The 19,742-nt window shown below is 36.4% G+C and overlaps 1 protein-coding gene across 11 annotated transcripts in view; it reads right to left on the minus strand.

Moving 5' to 3' along the window:
- The window catches only part of Slco6d1 (solute carrier organic anion transporter family, member 6d1), a 208,321-nt gene that overhangs the window by 38,277 nt on the left and 150,302 nt on the right, over window positions 1-19,742 (minus strand). For all 11 annotated transcript variants that reach the window (XM_087567136.1, XM_087567137.1, XM_087567139.1 and 8 more), the window contains 3 exon segments: window positions 10,423-10,618; window positions 8,454-8,607; window positions 3,718-3,905 (listed from right to left, as the gene is read on the minus strand). In XM_087567136.1, the coding sequence (XP_087423262.1) occupies window positions 3,718-3,905; window positions 8,454-8,607; window positions 10,423-10,618 (538 nt within the window).

Consider the following 19,742-nt stretch of genomic DNA (forward strand, 5'->3'; position numbering starts at 1 on the left):
ATGCAACAGTAGATGAATCACCATGGGATGAAGAGAAAAACCTGGGATTGGCTGCAGTCTCTACAGAGACAGGGACCTTCACAGTTTTAGTTGTCATTTTGCCTCTGGGCAAACTGCTAACTGATTTCTGACTATGCTCATCCAGAAGTAAGGCACATGCACATGAGATGCTGTGCCAAAGGCAGTTGTCTGAGTCTCTGGGAACCATATACATGTTGAAGTTGATATCTTTCTGTCTTTTGCTGCATTTTATTTCTAAGCCTCCTACATGTAACTGACTTTTGATTTGGATCTAAAATTTGTATGTACAATCTTTTATATGTCATTTGAGTCACTTTCAAACTTCAAAACCAAAAGATATATGGAAAACCAGTTAATTCTGTATGTGATAATAGACCTACTTCAGAAGTTCTTGACCTTTAAATGAACTCCTGTGCTATCCATAGGATTCTGGGATTTCATGAAATGCCATGCTTTCAAAGATTACATGTTCATTTACTCAAAACTAATTTTCTATAAGATTGTGAAGGTTCTTTTACCAGGGACACCCTAGGCATTTTCCTTGTCTTCTGTAACATCCATTCCAGAAAGACTCAGACTTGTCTACTGATATTTAGCCCAGATATTAAAACATTCATATCAAACTAGGAACAGTGTAGGTCAGTATATTCTGACCAGAATTATATGCAGGCATTTGATGACATCTGTAAACTCCGAGGCGCTCTTCACATTTCTCCTTGTTTTCTTTTGGACAAAGAGTCACTGAGTCACCCAGACTGGCTTCAAACTCACGATGCTCTACTTACAGCACTCAGTGCTGAGGTCAGCAGTCATGGCCGCGTTCGTTTGTCGTTCTGTAGGAACTTCACTGTGAACACCATAGCTCAAATTCCTGTGGAGCTTCATTTTTACAAATGCAATTCCAAATTTGTCTGTCTTAACACATAACTTACAAAATGCATGTGTGGGAAGGCATACTATGTTTTATTCAATTTAGTAATCAATAAAAATGTAAGACTCAAATCACATTTTAGAAATATAATTCTCTTTTGGAAATCAATCTAGAGATGAATGGAAATGGTTCTACGCAAAGAACCAGCTATTCTACTCCTGGGTATATACCCAAATGGTGCTCCAACATATAACAAGGACACATGCTCCACTATATTCATAGGAACATTATTTATAGTAGGCAGAAGCAGGAAAAAGCCCAGATGCCCTTCAACAGAGGAATGGATACAGAAAATGTGGTACTAATGTACACTGTACTACTAATCCACTATCAAAAACAGTGGCATCATGAAATTCATAGGTAAATGGATGGAACTAGAAAATATCATCCTGAGTGAGGTAACCCAATCACAGAAAAACACACATGGTATGCACTCACTGGTAAATAAGTATTAGCCCTAAAGCTCAGATTACCCAATGATACAATCTACAGATCACATGAAGATCAAGAAGGATGACCAAAGTGCAGATTCCTCAGTCCTTCTTAGAAAAGTGAATTAAAATATCAAGAGGAAGAAATACAGAGACAAAGTTTGGAGCAGAGGCTGAAGGAAAGTCCATCCAGAGACTGCCCCACCTGGAGATCCAGCCCATATACAATCACCAAGCCCAGATAATATTGCTGATGCCAAGAAGTGCATGCTGACAAGAGCCTGATATAGCTGACTCCTGAGAGACTCTGCCAGAGCATCATAAATAGAGAGGTGAATGTGGGCAGCCAGCAATTGAACCGACAATGTGGTTCCTATTGGAGGAGTTAGAGAAAGGGTTGAAAGAGCTGAAGGGGTTTCACCCCCATAAGAACAGCAATGCCAACCAACAACTGCAATCCAAAGAGCATAGATGGAAAGACTCATGGTTCCAGCTGAATGTGTAGCAGAGGATGGACTTGTTGGGCTTCAATAGGAGGAGAAGCCCTTGATCCTACCTGCAGGGACGTAGAAAGGGATCAGTGGATGGGTGGGGAACGCCCTTATGGAAGAAGGGGGATGGGACAGGGGGGTTATGGATGGGAAATTGTGAAAGTGAATAACATTCAAAATGTAAATTTATAAAATCCAACAAAAAAGAAAATGAAACAAAAAGGTAATATGATTCCATTTACTGAAAACACTTATTGGGTACTTTACATGAAGTCATGTTGTTCTTCAAATCATACTAATAATTTATACTGTGTGTTTGTGTGAGGAAGAGGGAGAAGGAGGGGGGAAGGGAGAGGGAGAGGGAGAGGGAGAGGGAGAGGAGAGAGAGAGATGCTAATGTCAGAGGAAACCTTTCAAAACATAGTATTTTCCAAGCACCATCTGTGTTCTAAGGGATTAGGAACTCAGGTTCTCAGATTTGATAGCAAGTGTCTTTATTCAGTGAAACATTTTCTCAACTCAAGTGTAGTTTTTTTTCCATTTCTTGTCTTTGAATTTTATATTTTCATTAATAGAACTATTCTTTTAGTTTCCCAAATAGGAAACCTAAACATGATTCTAGATGTCTCCATATCCCAACAAGGTTGGATCTCTCACACTTTTTTTCAAACCACCAAATACCAAACTATTTCTAAATGTCACTACTTCACCCTAACTTTGTTTTCTCCACTTTCCCTTTTTAACTCCATTTTCCACACTATTTTCAAACTACCCTATCAAGATGCACATCTGACTACAACCCAAGCCCTGGACAGGCTGGGGCAGAAGTGTTACATGTTTGAGGTCAGGTTGGGTTATACAGAAAGACGCTACCCACCAAAAAGAGAGAAAAAAAAACCCCAAATACTTCAAATTCAACATAGAATTGTAAACAAAGCATGTATCTCACTAAATTCCCTACTCTTTTGTTAAGAAATAATTTATGTACAGAATGTGTTATAACTAAACCCTCCCCTATTTTCCAACCCTACCAGGTCCATCTTATTTTCCTTCATTTTTCCATCAAACTATATATTTGCTAGGATAATCCACAATTGCCCTCTCTACTTCACTCCATAACTGAGAAAATGCCAGAAGTAAGCTATTGTTTTTCTTTTCGTTGGTCATGTTTACTGGATGGTTAGTCCACAGACATACTTGCTATCCACATGACAGATTTAGTTAAGAATAATGCTCTTTTATTATGTATCTAGAATAAAAATGAGTGTAATGTGGGCTCAATATATTCTGGACCACAGATGAATGGCAAATGTTGGGTCATTTAATAAATTGAAACTGTAAAAGTTACTCTGGTTCTTTGTGGTAGATACTTAGGCTTTCACGGATCAGCCATTAAGGTAGAATTATAATTAAATACCTATGCTAATACATCAAATTTACACTCATATCAATGTGACAATAAAAAATTTTCTTGATTATGCATGGATTTATCATGTATATTATACAAGGTAAATATAAGGTTTCTTTTAAAGTTATGTTGTTTCTGGCACATATATACCCACATTTGCTATTTAAGGAGCAACATATACAATTCAAGAGCTGGTTGCACTTTTGAAGTTAAAGTGAGAATAAGTTTTTCATCCATACATGTTTCACAAAAAAGAAAAGAAAAATAAAGACAAGGAAAAATTATTCATATATAAATTTTAACAATGTAAATATTTTCTACTTATATTTACTACAATAAAACATTGGAATCATGTGCTATAATAATTTGACATATTTCTAAGTATATCATTTTAATGTACTAACTTTTCCATATTCATGACAATTATATACTTACTTCAACACAATCATGAAGGATGGTACACTACAAAAATTAGAAAAAACTGTGGCAGCAAAGTAAAAGGCAAAAAGCAAAGGTAATGTAAGGCATTTGGTATTACATGTTCCAGAAACAGCATCAAAAAATTGACCATCGTCATCAGGAGCTGTCAATCCTTCTTTAATGCAAGAACAATTGTAGTATGCCTATTAATATTGAAAATAAAAATAGTATTTCAGAAAAAGCCAGCATATGATACTTTCATGATTATAAGAGTAAATATTAAATTAATATTCAAAAGATATTTCCCAGGGTTTTTTTCCTACTGCATTTATACTTTTTTATTTAGTGATATTAAAGTACAATCATCTCATTTTCCCCTTTATTTCCTCTTCTCAAACTTTTTTTGTCCCTAATTGAAATTAGTAGCCTCTTTCTCTTTGTTTTATATATTTGTACTGATACATATTCATATACATATATATGTATAAATAAATGTATGTATATAAAATATATGTGTATGTAAATTCAACTTGCTTAGTCAGTATAATATTAATTGTATGTACAGTTTTGAGGCTGACCATGGGGTATTAGACATCCAGTTGGTGTGCTCGTCATGAAGAAGTCTATCTTACTTGTTCTCAGCACTCATTTAAGAAGATTATACTACATAGCCTGGAACTCAGAGAGGTCTGTCTGTCTCAGCATACAGAAAACAGGAATTAAGGCATATGCCATCACACTGACCTTAGATTGCTTACTTTTAATGGCATTCTAATACTAAACCTAATATTCATTATTTACAAGAACAAGTTTAGTTGAAAAAATCTGAGATATTTTGCTTGCCAGTGAATCACAAGTAGGTGTTTGTGAGTATATGAGAGTAAGAAGACAGTTTTACAAATTTTAGAAATACTAGTCACTTTATGTAAGTCATTAAGACAAAACAGCAACGAACAGATTAGTAAAAGATCTTTTATCAATCCTACATCTGATCGAGGCTGATATTCAATATATACAAAGAACTCAAGAAGTTAGATTCCAGAAAGACAAATAACCCTATTAGAAAATGTGGTACAGAGCTAAACAAAGAATTCTCAGCTGAGGAATACTGAATGGATGAGAAACACCTAAAGGAATGTTCAACATTCTTAGTTATCAGGGAAATGCAAATCAAAACAACCCTGAGATTCCACCTCATACCAGTCAGAATGGCTAAGATCAAAACTCAGGTGACATAGATGCTGACAAAGATGTGGAGAAAGAGGAACACTCCTCCATTGTTGGTGGGATTGTAAACTGGTACAACCACTCTGGAAATCAGTCTGGAGGTTCTGGATGAATATCATCCTAAGTGAGTTAACCCAATTACAAAAAAAGACACATGGTATGCACCCCCTGATAAGTGGATATTAGGGATATTAGGCCAAACGCTCGAATTACCCAAGGTACAATCCACAGATCACATGAAGCTCAAGAAGAAGGACAACCAAATTGTGCATGCTTTAGTCTTTCTTAAAAGGGGGAACAAAAGTATTCATAGGAGGGTATGGGAAGACAAAGTTTGGAGCAGAAACTAAAGAAATGGCCATTCAGAGCCTGCCCCACCTGAGGACCCAGGCCATATATACATAGCCACCAAACCTAGACAGTATAGATGAAGCCAAGAAGTTCATGCTAACAGGAGCCTTATATAGCTCTCTCCTGACAGGCTCAGCCAGAGTGTGACAAATATAGACAGGAATGCTAGCAGCAAACTATTGAAACCATTGGAGGAATTAGAGCAAGGACTGAAGTAGCTGAAGGGGCTTACAACCCCATAAGAACAATACTAAGCAATCAGAATTCCCAGGTACTAAACCACTACCCAAAGGGTACACATGCACCAACCACGGGCTCCAGCTGAATATGTAGCAGAGGATGGCCTTGTTGGGCACCAATGGGAGAAGAATCCCTTGTTCCTGTCAAGGCTGAGCCCCCCCAGTGTATGGGAATGTTAGAGTAGGGAAGCAGGAAGGGGAGTGTTTAGGGAGTGGGAATACCCATAAAGAAGGAGAGTTGGATGGAATAAGGGGCTTACGGACAGGAAACCAGAAACAGAAATAACATTTGAAATGTAAATAAAAAATATTCAATTGAAAAATGTAAGTCATTAATATTGGATGTCAACATAAATTAAAGACAATTAAAGGTAATAAAATTATTCATCTTATAAATTAATTACATGTTATCTAAGATTTGAAATGTGGACAATAATGTGACTATGAAAATTGTATAATAATGTTAAAACTATGTTTTGTATATAATCATGAACAGAACTGATTTTTACTAAGCAGAGTAAAAACATTATTTCAGAGATATAACATTGAGAATCAATTGTAATCCAAGTATTGGGGAGGAATACACACACACACACACACACACACACACACACACACACACACACACGGCCCATAACCCCTATAATCACCAGTGAAATAGAGAAGTCATTGGGATTCTCCAAATCAAGAAGAAAAAAAGAAAACACAAAGTACAGAGACACATATATTTAGTGAAGAATTCTACAAGATTTCCAGAGTTTATACCCATATTCCTTGAATACAAAATGGAACCAAAAGAAATATAGACCAATTCGTTTCTTGAGGCCAGTGTTACCCTGATAATAAAACAAAACAAGGACTCATGGAAGAAAGAAAATTACAGATCAATTTTCCACATGAGGATAGATATAAAAGTACTCAATAAAATACTTGCAAACCAAATCCAAGAACACATTAAAATGATTAACTATCATGATAACTAGCCTTAACTCTAGAGATGTGTATGGTTGGACATAGGAAAATTAGCAAATGTAATCAGTCATATACAGAAAATGAAGAAAAACTCACAAGATAACCTCATTAGATGCCTAAAATACTTGACAACATACAACACCCTTTAAAGCAAGAGGTTCAGAGAATTTGTGGATAAAAGGGACATACTCAAACATAACAAATGCAGTTTACAGCAAACCCATTGCCAACATCACATTGAATGGAGAGAAATCCAAAGCAATTGCACTAAAATTAGGAACAACACTAGACTCCCCTCTCTCTTCTTAATTAAGCAATAGAATATTTTAAGTTTTACCTAGAGCAAAAATACATGGAAGGAGAGGGAGGGATTACAAATCTGGAAAGAAGTCAAAGTATATTATAGTTACAGATGATATGATAGTACATGTCAGCAATCTGAATATTTTGCTTTCTATGGCTGATTAAAAAAATGTCAGGATAATATCTGGGCACAAAATTAATTTAAACAAATGAAGAGCCCTTCTATGTCCAAATGGACAAATTGATTGAGAGGGAAACAAGGACACAAAACATTACTAGCCAAAAATAACCTAAAATATCTTGGTGTAACTCTAAAGAAGCCAGTTAGAGACTTCAAATCTTTAAGAAAGAAAATGATGAAAATATCAGAGGATGGAAATTATTTCCATGATCATGAATCAATACACTTAACATGGTAAAAAAATTTTAATCCAAACAAAATAAATCCATATAATCATGCAATCCTCATCAAATGTCCAACATAAGCATTTACAGAGCCTGACAAAGCAATTCTTAACTTCAAATGGAAATACAACAATGGAGTATAGCCATAATAATCCTGAGAAATAAAAGAACTGTTGGAGATATCACGACCCTTTTATAAAATTGTACTGTAGAGATGTGTTTTCTTTAAAAGTACATGATTTCATACAAGAAAACACATTGATCAATGAAGTAAAATTGTAGAACCACACATTAATCCATACAGACATTTGATTTTTAGATAAAGAAGGCAGAAATACACACTGGAAAACATAAAGTATCATCAAGTGATACTGTTCAAACTGGATATCTGCATTTAGAAGAATACCAATAGACCCGTATTTATCACTCGGCATGAAATTCAGGTTCAAATGGATCAAATCCCTCAACGTGAAGCAATACACACTACGTCTGATAGAAGAGAAAAATGGAACATCCTTGAATGCAATGACACAAGGAGTCAACTTTCTGAACAAAACATAGTGTAATCACTAAACTCATCAGTCAATAACTAGCACTTCATGTAACTAAAATATTTCCGTAAGAAAAAGAAAACCATCGGTATGAAAAAAAGCAAACTAAACAATTGGAAGAAATGTGTATGAACTCCACATCCGCTAAAGTTCTCCTATTCAGATACTTAAGCAACTCAAAAAATTACATATTATACCAAAAATAATCCAATTAAAATGGTGCATAATTCAACACAGAATTTTCAAAAAGGAATTTCAAACGGCCAAGATTTACATAAAGAAAGGTTCAACACCCTTAGCCATCAGGTAAATGTTAATCAAAACATCTCTGAAATTTCATCTGTCGGAACCACCAAGATGAATAATACTGAAGGGACGCTCCATCCTCCCACAGGGAGAATTGCTCAGCTATGTTCACTATGGCTTTATATGTAATAGCCAGAAACAGCAATCAACCTACATGTTACTCAACAGAATAAAGGATTGTACATTTACACAGGGAATATTACTCAGCTGTTCAAAAGGTGACACCATGAAATTTGTTGGCAAATGAATGGTACTAAGAAAACATCCTGTTTGAGGTAGCCCATACCAGATGTCAGTCATGATATATACTAATTATAAGTGAATATTAGCATTTTGTAAATGATAATCAAGCTACAATTCAGAGACCCTGAAAGTTAAGAAGAATAAGAAAATCTACCTTTTCCTTCCTTAGCGGTTTTGAAGCTCTGCAGCCTGCAAAGCAGGCAGAAAAATATTGTTTCTCATCTCTTCCACATATAGTACTATAGTCAGTCATCGTGCAACCACAGTACTCATTGCACGGAGCTGTGAAGTTTCCAAGTTTGCCAAGGCTATGAAGTTGAGATTTAACACAATTATGATACCATCATTTAAGTTGTTAATGTATACACTAAGGTATCCACAAGATCCACAAATATGCCCTTTAAAATATTTTTACAGGTTTACTAAGATACAAAAACATAATAAATGCACATTCAAGAATGTACCCCTTTATAAAAAGCAAAGGCTTAGTTCTTAAGGATACATTCTGCTCTTTCAGAAGATCAAAATTCCATTCCCAACATCCACATGGCAGTTCACAACCATTTCTAACTCCAATTCCAAGGAGTCTGATGTCCTCTTATGGTCTCTCTTGACACCAGACAGGCATATAATACATATAAACAAACATTCAGGTGAATACTCAAACACAAAAACTAAACATAAATAAATCTTAAAATGTGTACCATTTTTATTTTTATGCTATAATAAAATTTTCACCAGAGACTTAACAAACAAAATCATAACTGCTTAAAATCAGCTGACTTCCCCACTACAAAAATTTACTTTATGACTTTCCTACTTACTTACTTATACATTATTACTTATTAGAACACTCTTACTGTTTATCTATTGGGATTTTATAAAGACAAAGCATACAATACTCATATTTTCTTTGCTTTTTGCATTTATTATGTTTATCTTGTCTCTAAGGACATGTGATTTCATGTGTAGTAAAAGTAGAAATTTTAAGTAGTTTGAATGTTGCTAATGTACTTGTGTTAGAATTTATTTGTGTATGTATGTGTGTCTCATGCATGCATACATGCATGCAAGCATGTGTTTGTGTGTGTGTGTGTGTGTGTGTGTGTGTGTGTGTGTGTTTTGCTAGAATATATGTATGTGAACCCTGTGAATGCAGAATCCATGGAAGCAGCAAACAAATAGCATTAAATCTATTTGGACTACAGATAATACAGTTACCAACTTCCATGTATTAGAAACCAAACCTGGGTCTGTAGCAGAAGAAAAAGTGTTCTTAAATTATTGGAAAAATTTTCCAAAGTGGTTTATTGTTAGGAGCCCAAAGTTCTTGAGATCACCTAGTCTCACAGAGACTTGAAGTGCAAAGTTGGAGGTTGGAAGGATACAAAGGGAGGACCTGATCTGCTCAAGGGAGAAGGGAATGAGAGATGTGGGAAGGATTATGGATTTAGTGATGGTGTGGGGGTGGTCTGTGAGCAGGATATAAAATGAAAGGGTAAAACAAAACAAAACAAAACAAAACAAAATTAAATTTAAAAAAAAAGAAGTGAAGTTGACATCATGTTTTATAGCCTCGTGGTCAGCTCCAGTAGCATTAATTGAATAGAGGTTTGTCATATGCTGTCCCACTGCAGTTGAAAGTGCTATTATTCTCTTCTATCATTTCACTTGCTCAGTCCTTTGGTTTTCAGTTACATTTATGTTGTCCAATATTTAATATTAACTCATTGCAAGTACTTTGAACTTTAGGTATTTAACCTAAACTGTCTATGTGCATGATCAAATATACTTCAAGTTTATTATGTGATGTCTAGAAGATACACACATTAGTTCAAGAACACAAGGTGAAACCATGTTACACATATAAGAGTAAAATCTGTTACTTTCTACATACCCTAACACAAAGCTCTAGTTTTGATTGTAAATCACTAATAAATGCATGGTAAACAAATGTATCTATATGAGATATGTAGCCTTAATATAAAAAGTAAAAACATGTTTGATATTTCATTTACACGATTAATATTTCTAAAAGTTATTTAAATAATTACTGAAATATTAGTATAGAAAATATGCTTTTAGTTACTAATAAAGTATAAAGACTACAAATGTATATTTACCCATCATAATCATCATTGATTCCAGCAAAGCCTGCTGTTTCACACGACCAAAAAAAGGTTAATAGGAAAAGTACAACTGATATAAATGATGACACCATCATAAATTTCAACACAACTTTAGTAGACATTTGCAATCTGTCAACAATATAGCCTCCAAGAAAACGGCCAATTAAAGCTCCTGGAAGGACAAACATTCCTGAGAAAGGAAAATAAAACACCGTTAAATATAATCTATTGAGAGTTACCAATATGTACACATAGATAACCTTCCCTCTAGTATAGAAGAGATTTTAAAACAAACCAAGGGACAGAAAACTCTAGAAGATATCTTATTTGAATAAATCTGGACTTATGAAATATACAAACTGTGGACAGTTATGGAGCTATTTATTATAGGTCTGCAGGTTCTGGCAGAGATGGTGATGATTTACTTCTGAACACCAAGTACCTCAGACAAGCAAAGAAACAGTTCATTCCACATAGAGATTAGGAGCTGCCTTACTGAGAGATAATACATCCACTTGGATGTATGGTCTATTTCTAAAGACTCAATTGAAATAATAGGGTTTTTCAAGCATCCTGTGAACAAGAATTGGATGACCTGATTCACTGGGACTTCCCACACAGGGTCAACATGAACATTTTTATAACAACCTTTGACTCTCAAGTGTCCTAATAATCTTGTTTATTTTCTACTTAAACATAAGTATTCAGAAAGAGGAAGTCACAAGAATATGAACTGGAGAAGAGCAAAAGAAGAGAAATAGAAAGGTAAGTATAAATAGTGAACTCACACACTAATACAATCCAATCAGCTCCCAATGTAGGTCACTGTGTATAAATGTAATAGATAGAGAACAAAATACCAATAGCAACACAAATAAAAGAATAATAAATACATAGAAATGAAAGGTTTCTTAAAAATAGAAAAAATTAAGAAAAGGGAAAAATAAAGGTTATGTTTGAGAAAAACAAACAAATAATATGAGGTTAATGTACTGAAACACACAACTGATAAAAATAGAAGTTCATGTCCAAGGTGGTGGTATAGGGACACTCGAAAATAACTTTCTTTTTTGTGGACTGGAAACAAAATAATAGGCATGGAATTTTTCATGGTACGAAGAATGAGTGAGAACTGGAAACTGTCTGCACAGAAAATAAAACCTAACACATTCCACAGACTGAAAAATCAATGTGGGACAAAGCAAGGTGAGCAAATATTCTTGCTCCCCAAACACAAAAGTTTAAAAGAAACATCAACTTCCTGTTCCTCAGCAGGAAAGTGGAACTAGGAAGGCAAGGCCTGGAGCTGAAGGCAGCATCCTACAGACAAGATGTCTGAATGCTTACCATGCCTGGAAGAAGAAAGCAAGCTAGCTTCAGGAAAGAATTAACAAGAAGCTCAGGGAAAACTCAGTTACAGAGCTGCCTGGAGGGAGGGTCCATTGTCAGGGACTCAGCCATTCCCAGACTGTAAGCCCTGGCATGGTCTCAGATTTCTCATGAACACCTCATTGCATTAGCTGGGTAAGCAGCCATCTAAGACAATGAGAAAATTGTAGGTTGGGCAAGGGATTCGGGCTCAACATACCTACAGGTATAGGCTCACACACACTGTGGGCGGTGTTCCAGTCTTGCCTCCTGTCTTGGGTGTTTCCTGTGCCTCAGGTTGCAAAAAATTAAAAGCCTTCAGAGCAAGTGTGTACTGATTCATCGTCGCCCATGTGCTATTCAGCATGGCACAAACACTGTCTACATATTCCTTGTACAGAGTGACACTTCCTAAGAGAGAATAAACTTAGAGTAGCATATATCCTCCCTATGCGCATGCGGCCAGACAGGCTCACTGCTCGAGCATCAGTATCGACATGCAGGGCATTGCGTATTTAACAAATCAGGAGAGCATACACCCCCAGTACAAGCAATGGGCTTCTTATATGTTAGACACAGCCTGGTTCGGCTCCCATTAGTTTGTTGACAATTGGGAAGAATGAGAAAAATCTGAAAATTCATCCTCCTATTCTCAATATATTTGTTGTGAATTTTTACTCTACAGATCCAGAGGGATCTTAGCAAGGAAAATGTTCTCAATACTTTTCCCTCCGTCTATTTACATTTTTTCTTCTATTGGGTATTTTTTTTAAATTTTCATTTCAAATGCTACTCACTTTCCCAGTTTCCAGGACATAAGCTCCCTATTCCATATCCCTACCCTTCTTCTATAAGAGTGCTACCCTGGCCATTCACCCCTCCTTCTTTCCCACCCCTGATATTCCTCTACACTGGGGGTACAATCTTGGCATGACCAAGGACTACTTCTTCCATTGGTCCCCAACAAGGCCTTCCTCTGCTACATATGCAGCTGCGGCCATAGGTCAGTCCATGTATAGACTTTGGGTAGTGGTTTTTATCCCTGGGTGCTCTGGTTGGTTGGGATTGTTGCTCTTATGGAGTTGCAAGCCCCTTCAGCTCTTTCAGTCCTTTCTCTAAGCTCTCCAACAGAAATCCTATTCTCATTTCAATGGTTTGCTGCTAACATTCACCTCTGTAATTGACATACTCTGACTATGTCTCTCAGAAGAGATCTATATCCAGTCCCTGTCAGCATGCACTTCTTACCTAGTTTTGGGGGCTGTACATATACAGGCCACATGTGGGGTGCCCCTGAATTGCTGTTCCTTCAGTCACTGCTCCAAACTTTGCCTCCATATCCCCTCCTACTAATATTTTTGCTCCCCATTTTAAGAAGGAGTGAAGAATCTGAACTTCAATCATCCCCATTCTTGAGCTTCATGTGATCTGTGGATTGCATCTTGGGTAATTTGAGGTTTTGGGATAATAACCACTTGTCAGTGAGTGTATACCATATGTGTTTTTCTGTACTTGTTTTACCTCATTCAGGATAATATTTTCTAGTTCTGTCCATTTGTCTATGAATTTCAAGATGTCATTGCCTTTGATAGCTGAGTAGTACTCCACTGTGTAGATGTACCACATTTTCTGTATCCATTCCTCTGTTGAAGGGCATCTGTTTTCAGCTTCTGGCTAACATAAATACGGCTGCTATGTCATAGTGGAGCATGTGTCTTTGTTATATGTCGGAGCATCTTTTGGGTATATGCCTAGGAATGATATAGCAGTTTCCTTGGGTAATGTAATGTCCAATTCTCTGAGGAACCTCCATACTGATTTCCAGAGTGATTGTAACAGCTTATATTTTTTCTTAGCCATTCTGACTGGTGTGAGGTGGAATCTCAGGGTTGTTTTGATTTGCATTTCCCTGATGGCTAAGGATACTAAACATTTCTCTAGGTATTTCTCAGCCATTCGGTATTCCTCCGCTGAGAATTCTTTGTTTTATTCTGCATCCCATTTTCTAATAGGGGTTTTTGGTTCTCTGGAGTCTAACTTCTTCCATTATTTGTATATTTTGGATATTAGCCCTCTATCAGATGTAGGATTGGTAAAGATCTTTTCCTAATCTATTGGTTACCATTTAGTCCTTAATGACAGTGCCCTTTGCCTTACAGAAGATTTGAAGTTTTAGGAGGCCACATTTGTCGATTCTTGATCTTAGAGCATAAGCCATTGGTGTTTTGTTCAGGAAATTTTTCCAGTGCCCATGTGTTCAAGACTCTTCCCCACTTTTTCTGTTATTAGTTTGAGTGTATGTGGTTTGATGTGGAGGTCCTTGATCTACTTGGACTTAAGCTTTGTGCAGGGCAATAAAAATTGATTTGCATTCTTCTACATGTTGACCTCCAGTTGAACGATCACCATTTGTTGAAAATCCTCTTTTTTTCTATTGGGTGGTTTTAAGTCTTTGTCAAAGATCAAGAGGTGATAGGTGTATGGGTTCATTTCTGGGTCTTCAATTCTATTCCACTAATATACCTCCTTGTACCAATACCATAAATTTCTTATCACTATTGCTCTGTAATACTGCTTGAGGTCAGAGATGGTGATTCCCCCAGAAGTTCTTTTAATGTTGAGTATACTTTTCGCTATCTTGTGTCTTTTGTTATTCCAAATGAACTTGCAAATTGCACTTTCTAACACTATTAAGAATTATGTTGCAATTTTGATGAAGCCTGCATTGAATTGAATCTATAGATTGATTGTTTTTGGCAAAATGTCTATTTTTACTATATTAATCCTGCCAATCCATGAGTATAGGAGGTCTTCCCATCTTCTGAGTTGTTCTTCAATTTCTTTCTTCAGAGACTTGAAGTTCTTGTCATACAGATAATTCACTTGCTTAGTTAGAGTCACACCAACATATTTTATATTATTTGGGACTATTGTGAAAGGTGTCATTTACCTAATTTCTTTCTCAGCCTGTTTATTCTTTGAGTAGAGGAAGGCTACTGATTTGTTTGAGTTTTATACCCAGCCATTTTCTGAAGTTGTATATGAGGCTTCATAATTCTCTGGTGGAACTTTTGGGGTCACTTAACTATACCATCATATCATCTGCATATAGTGATATTTTGAATGCCTCAGTTCTAATTTGTATCTCATTAGCCTCCTATTGTTGTCTGATTGTTCTGTGTAGGAATTCAAGTACTATATTGAATAATTGGGGAGAGAATGGGCAGCCTTTTCTAGTCCCTGATTTTAGTGGGATTTCTTCAAGTTTCTCTCTCATTTTATGTTAGCTACTGGTTTGTTATATTTTACTTTTACTATATTTAGGTATGGACCTTGAATTTCTAATCTTTCCACAACTTTTAGCAGATGTAGTGTTGAATTTTGTTAATGCTTTCTCAGCATCTAGTGAAATGGTCATTTTTTTCCTTTGAGTTTGTTTAGATAGTGGATGATAGGATGTTATAGAAATGGAAGGCAGGTACAAGATAGGAAGAGGCCTGTCATTGGATAAGGAAGGAAGGATGGGCAAGAGAAAAGTTGGAGAGGAGACGAGACTAGAACAGAAGGTGGCGGCAGAGGAAGTCTCAGAGAACATGGAGTCTGTTGTCAAGATTCCACTTTGTGTATTTACAGGTTGTTATGAAGATTCTTCAGGGATGAATGTGTACAGGGCTTTCTATGTTATGTAGGAAATTATGTCTTATAAATTGGATCAGAGTTTATCATGTTGTGTTTTCTTTCTTGTGGAGAATTAAGTTTAGGAGGCTATGTGGAGACTGGGGCAGTAAGCCACCACAGAATTGAGATGTATATTTCTGGCATGGCAGCAGCCTGCCTTGGGAACTAGATAGGTAAAGAGATTATTGCCAGGCTCAGAGAGAGGCCATCAGCAGCATTATACGTGATGGAGAAAAGGGTGTGAGAAGCTTTCCTGACTGAGATGAAGATGTCTACCAGACACCTTGGGACACTGCAGTGCCAGAACTAGTGGGGGATAATGTTAGCCAATTTTTTACAATTTTACAACAGTGCATTCTGTTGATGGATTTTCAGATATTGAAGCATCCCGGCATCGCTGGGATGAAGCCTACTTGATCATGATGGATGGTTGTTTTGATGTGTTCTTAGATTCAGTTTGTGAGAAATTTATTTAGTATTTTTGCATAAATAAAAGAAAAATTGGTCTGAAGTTCTCTTTCTTTGTTGGGTCTTTGTGTGGTTTAGGTATAAGCATAAGTTTGGCTTCATACAAGTAATTTGGTAGTGATCCATCTGTTTCTATTTTGTGGAATAGTTTGGACAGTATTTGTATAAGGTCTTTATGAAGGTCTGATAGAATTCTGCACTAAACCCATCTTGTCCTGGGCTCTTTTTGGTTGGGAGACTTTTAATAATTGTTTCTATTTCCTTAGGAGTTATGGGGTTGTTTAAATGGTTTATCTGATCCTGATTTAATTTTGGTACCTGATATTTGTCTAGAAAATGGACCATTTACTCCATATTTTCAAGTTTTGTTGAATATAGGCTTTTGTAGTAGAATCTGAAGATTTTTTGAATTTCCGTAAATTGTGTTGTTATATCCTCTTTTCATTTCTGATTTTGTTAATTTGGATATAATCTCTGAACCCTCTTGTTAGTCTGGCTAAGGGTTTATCTATCTTCTTGATTTTCTCAAAGAACCAGCTTCTGATGTTGATTCCTTGTATAGTCCTTTTTATTTTTACTTTGTTGATTTCAGCCCTGAGTTTAATTGTTTCCTGCATTTTATTCCTCTGGGATGTATTTGCTTCTTTTTGTTTTAGAGCATTAAGTGTGCTTTCAAGCTCCTGATATACGCTGTCTCTTATGTCTTTTTGCAGGCACTCAGAGGTATGAGATTTCCTCTTAGCACTGCTCATTGTGTCCCATAAGTGTGGGTATGTTGTGACTTCATTTTCATTATATTCTAAGAAGTCTTTAATTTCTTTATTACTTCCTTGACAGAGTTATCATTCAGTAGAGCATTGTTCAATTTCCATGTATATGTGGGCTTTCTGTCATTTTCATTGTTATTGAAGACCAGCCTTAGTCCAGGGTGATCCGAGAGGATACATGGGATTATTTCTATCTTCCTGTATCTGTTGAGGCCTGTTTTGTGACTGATTAAACGGCCATTCTTGCAGAGCGTACCATGAGGTCCTGAGAGGAAGGTACAGCCTTTTGTTTTAGGATAAAATGTTCTATAAATATCTGTTAAGTCCATTTGGTTCATAACTGCCATTAGTTCTCAATGTCTCTGTTTAATTTCTGTTTCCATGACCGACAGTCCATTGATGAGAGTGGGGTGTTGAAATCTCCTACTATTATTGTGTGAGGTGCGATGTGTGATTTGAGCTTTAGTATGGTTTCTTTTATGCATTTAGAGAATAGATATTTAGGATTGAAAGTTCATCTTGGTGGATTTTTCCTTTGATGAATATGAAGTGTCCTTCTTTAACATTTTTGATGACTTTTGGTTGAAAGTTCATTTCATTCGATATTAGAATGGCTACTCCAGCTAGTTTCTTCAGATCATTTGCTTCAAAAATTATTTTCCAGACTTTTTCACTCTGAGAGTGTTTCTGTCTTTGCCTCTGAAATGTGTTTCCTGTATGCAGCAAAATGCTAGGTCCTCTTTGCATATCCAGTCTGTTAGTCTATGTCTTTTATTGGGGAACTGAGTCCATTGATATTAAGAGATATTAAGGAATAGTGATTGTTACTCTCTGTTATTTTCATTGTTAGAGGTGGAGCTCTGTTTATATGTCTGTTTATGTGTCTCTTTTCTTTTGGTTTCATTGCAAGGAGATTACTTACACTTTTAGTAGGGTGTCGTTTCCCTCCTTGTGTTAGAGTTTTCCATGTACTATGCTTTGTAAGGCTGGATTTGTAGAAAGATATTATGTAAATTTGGTTTTCATGGAATATCTTGGTTTCTCCATCTTTGTTAAATTGAGGGTTTTGCTGGATTTAATAGACTGGGCTGGCATTTTGACATCTGTCCAGAATCTTCTGGATTTCATAGTCTCTGAGAGAAATCCGGAGTAATTTTTATAGGTCTGGCTTTACATGTTACTTGATCTTTTTCGCTTAGCGCTTTTAATATTTTTCTTTGTTTTGTGCATTTGGTGTTTTGACTATTATGTGACAGGAGGAATTTCTTTTCTGCCCCAATCCAATTGGAGTTCTGTAGGCTTCTTGTATGTTTATGGGCATCTCTTTCCTTAGGTTAGGGAATGAATTTTTTTCTTTTATAATTTTGTTGAAGATACTTACTGGACTTTTGTTTTGGGTGTCTTCACTCTCTTCTATACCTATTATACTTATGTTTGATCTTCTCATTGTGCCCTGGATTTCCTGGATGTTTTGGGCTAGGAGGGGTTTTTTGCATTTTATATTATCTTTCACATTTGTATGGATATTTTCTATGCTATCTTATGCCCCTGAGATCGTCTCTTCTATCTCTTGTATTCTGTTGTTGATGCTTGCATCTATGACTCCTGATCTCTTCCCTAGGTTTTCTATCTCCAGTGTCGTCTCCCTTTATTGTGCTTTCTTTATTGTTTCTATTTCCATTTTTAAATCCTGGATGGTTTTGTTCAATTCCTTCACTAGTTTGATTGTATTTTCCTGTAATTCTTTAAGGGATTTTTGTGTTTCCTCTTTAAGAGCTTCTACTTGTTTCCTTGTGTTGTCCTGTATTTCTTTAAGGGAGTTATTTATGTTCTCCTAAAAGCCCTTTATCATCATCATAAAATATGATTTTAAATCTAAATCTTGCTTTTCCTGTGTGTTTGGATATCCAGTATTGGCTTTGGTGGGAGAACTGGGCTCTGATGATGCCAAGTAGTCTTGGTTTCTGTTGCTTAGGTTCCCGTGCTTGCCTCTCGCCATCAGGTTGTCTCTGGTATTAGCTTGTATTCCTGTCTCTGCCAGTGGCTTAACACTCCTAGGCCTGTGTGTCAGCAGTCCTGTGTCAGCAGCTCTGCCCTCAGGTGCGTAGGCACTCCTGGCAACTTGGTTTCAGTTCTCAGTGCAAGCAGAAACAGGAAGGGTCCTGCCCCTGATTGATCCTAGGTCCCTGTACCCAGGTGGAACAGATGACACAGGCTATTTCCTCTTGGGTCAGGAATGTGCGCAGAAAATAGTTGTCTCCTCTGAGTGTCCATAATTCTGAGAGTCTAGATCTGTACCTCAAAGGATTTGGGTGCAGGGAGCTGTGTGACAATTTCAGTTCATTTCCAGGCACAGCAGGTTTCTGCAGCTGACTGATTCTATATTTCCATATCTAGAGGCACTGTGCAGTTTCCTATTTGTCCAGGGATGTGGGCAGAAGTGGTCTGTCCTGTGATCCTAGGATTGTCCACACTTCTGGGAATTCAGCTCTCTCTCTCTCTCTCTCTCTCATGGGATTTGTGTACAGGGAGCTGTGATATATTTACTTTTTAATATTGCATTTACATTTCTTTTTTCTTACATTTATCCTCATTTAGATTAAGTTTTCTCTCTTCTCTTTATTCTTCTCATTCTTTTCTTCTTCATTCTTATTACTTCACCATTGAGCATGTGTATCATAACTTATGATGCCTACACATCTGCCTGAAATGGCAGAGTTTGTCTATGTTTTCAATATTACAGAAATGCTGATATACTTCTATCTCGACATGGTAACCTCTGTTGAAAAACTGTGGTCACAAACAAAAGACCTATAAAGATATTCTGTTAAAGAGTTCATACAACCTTATGTGAGACACTCATTATCCAAGTCCACTGCAAGAAGAATCCATCATATCATGAAGACTGCCATATAAGGTAAAGAGTTGTCCATTAAAAATCATGTGGAAACCTCAATATGAAAAAAAATTGAAAAGCAGCAACATATAACACATGAACAGTATGAGTGTGTCTTAGGGTTTCTAATGCTGTGC

This window comes from Rattus norvegicus, chromosome 9 (genome assembly GCF_021556685.1).
Source record: "Rattus norvegicus strain SHRSP/BbbUtx chromosome 9, alternate assembly SHRSP_T2T, whole genome shotgun sequence".
Taxonomy (NCBI): Eukaryota; Metazoa; Chordata; class Mammalia; order Rodentia; family Muridae; genus Rattus; species Rattus norvegicus.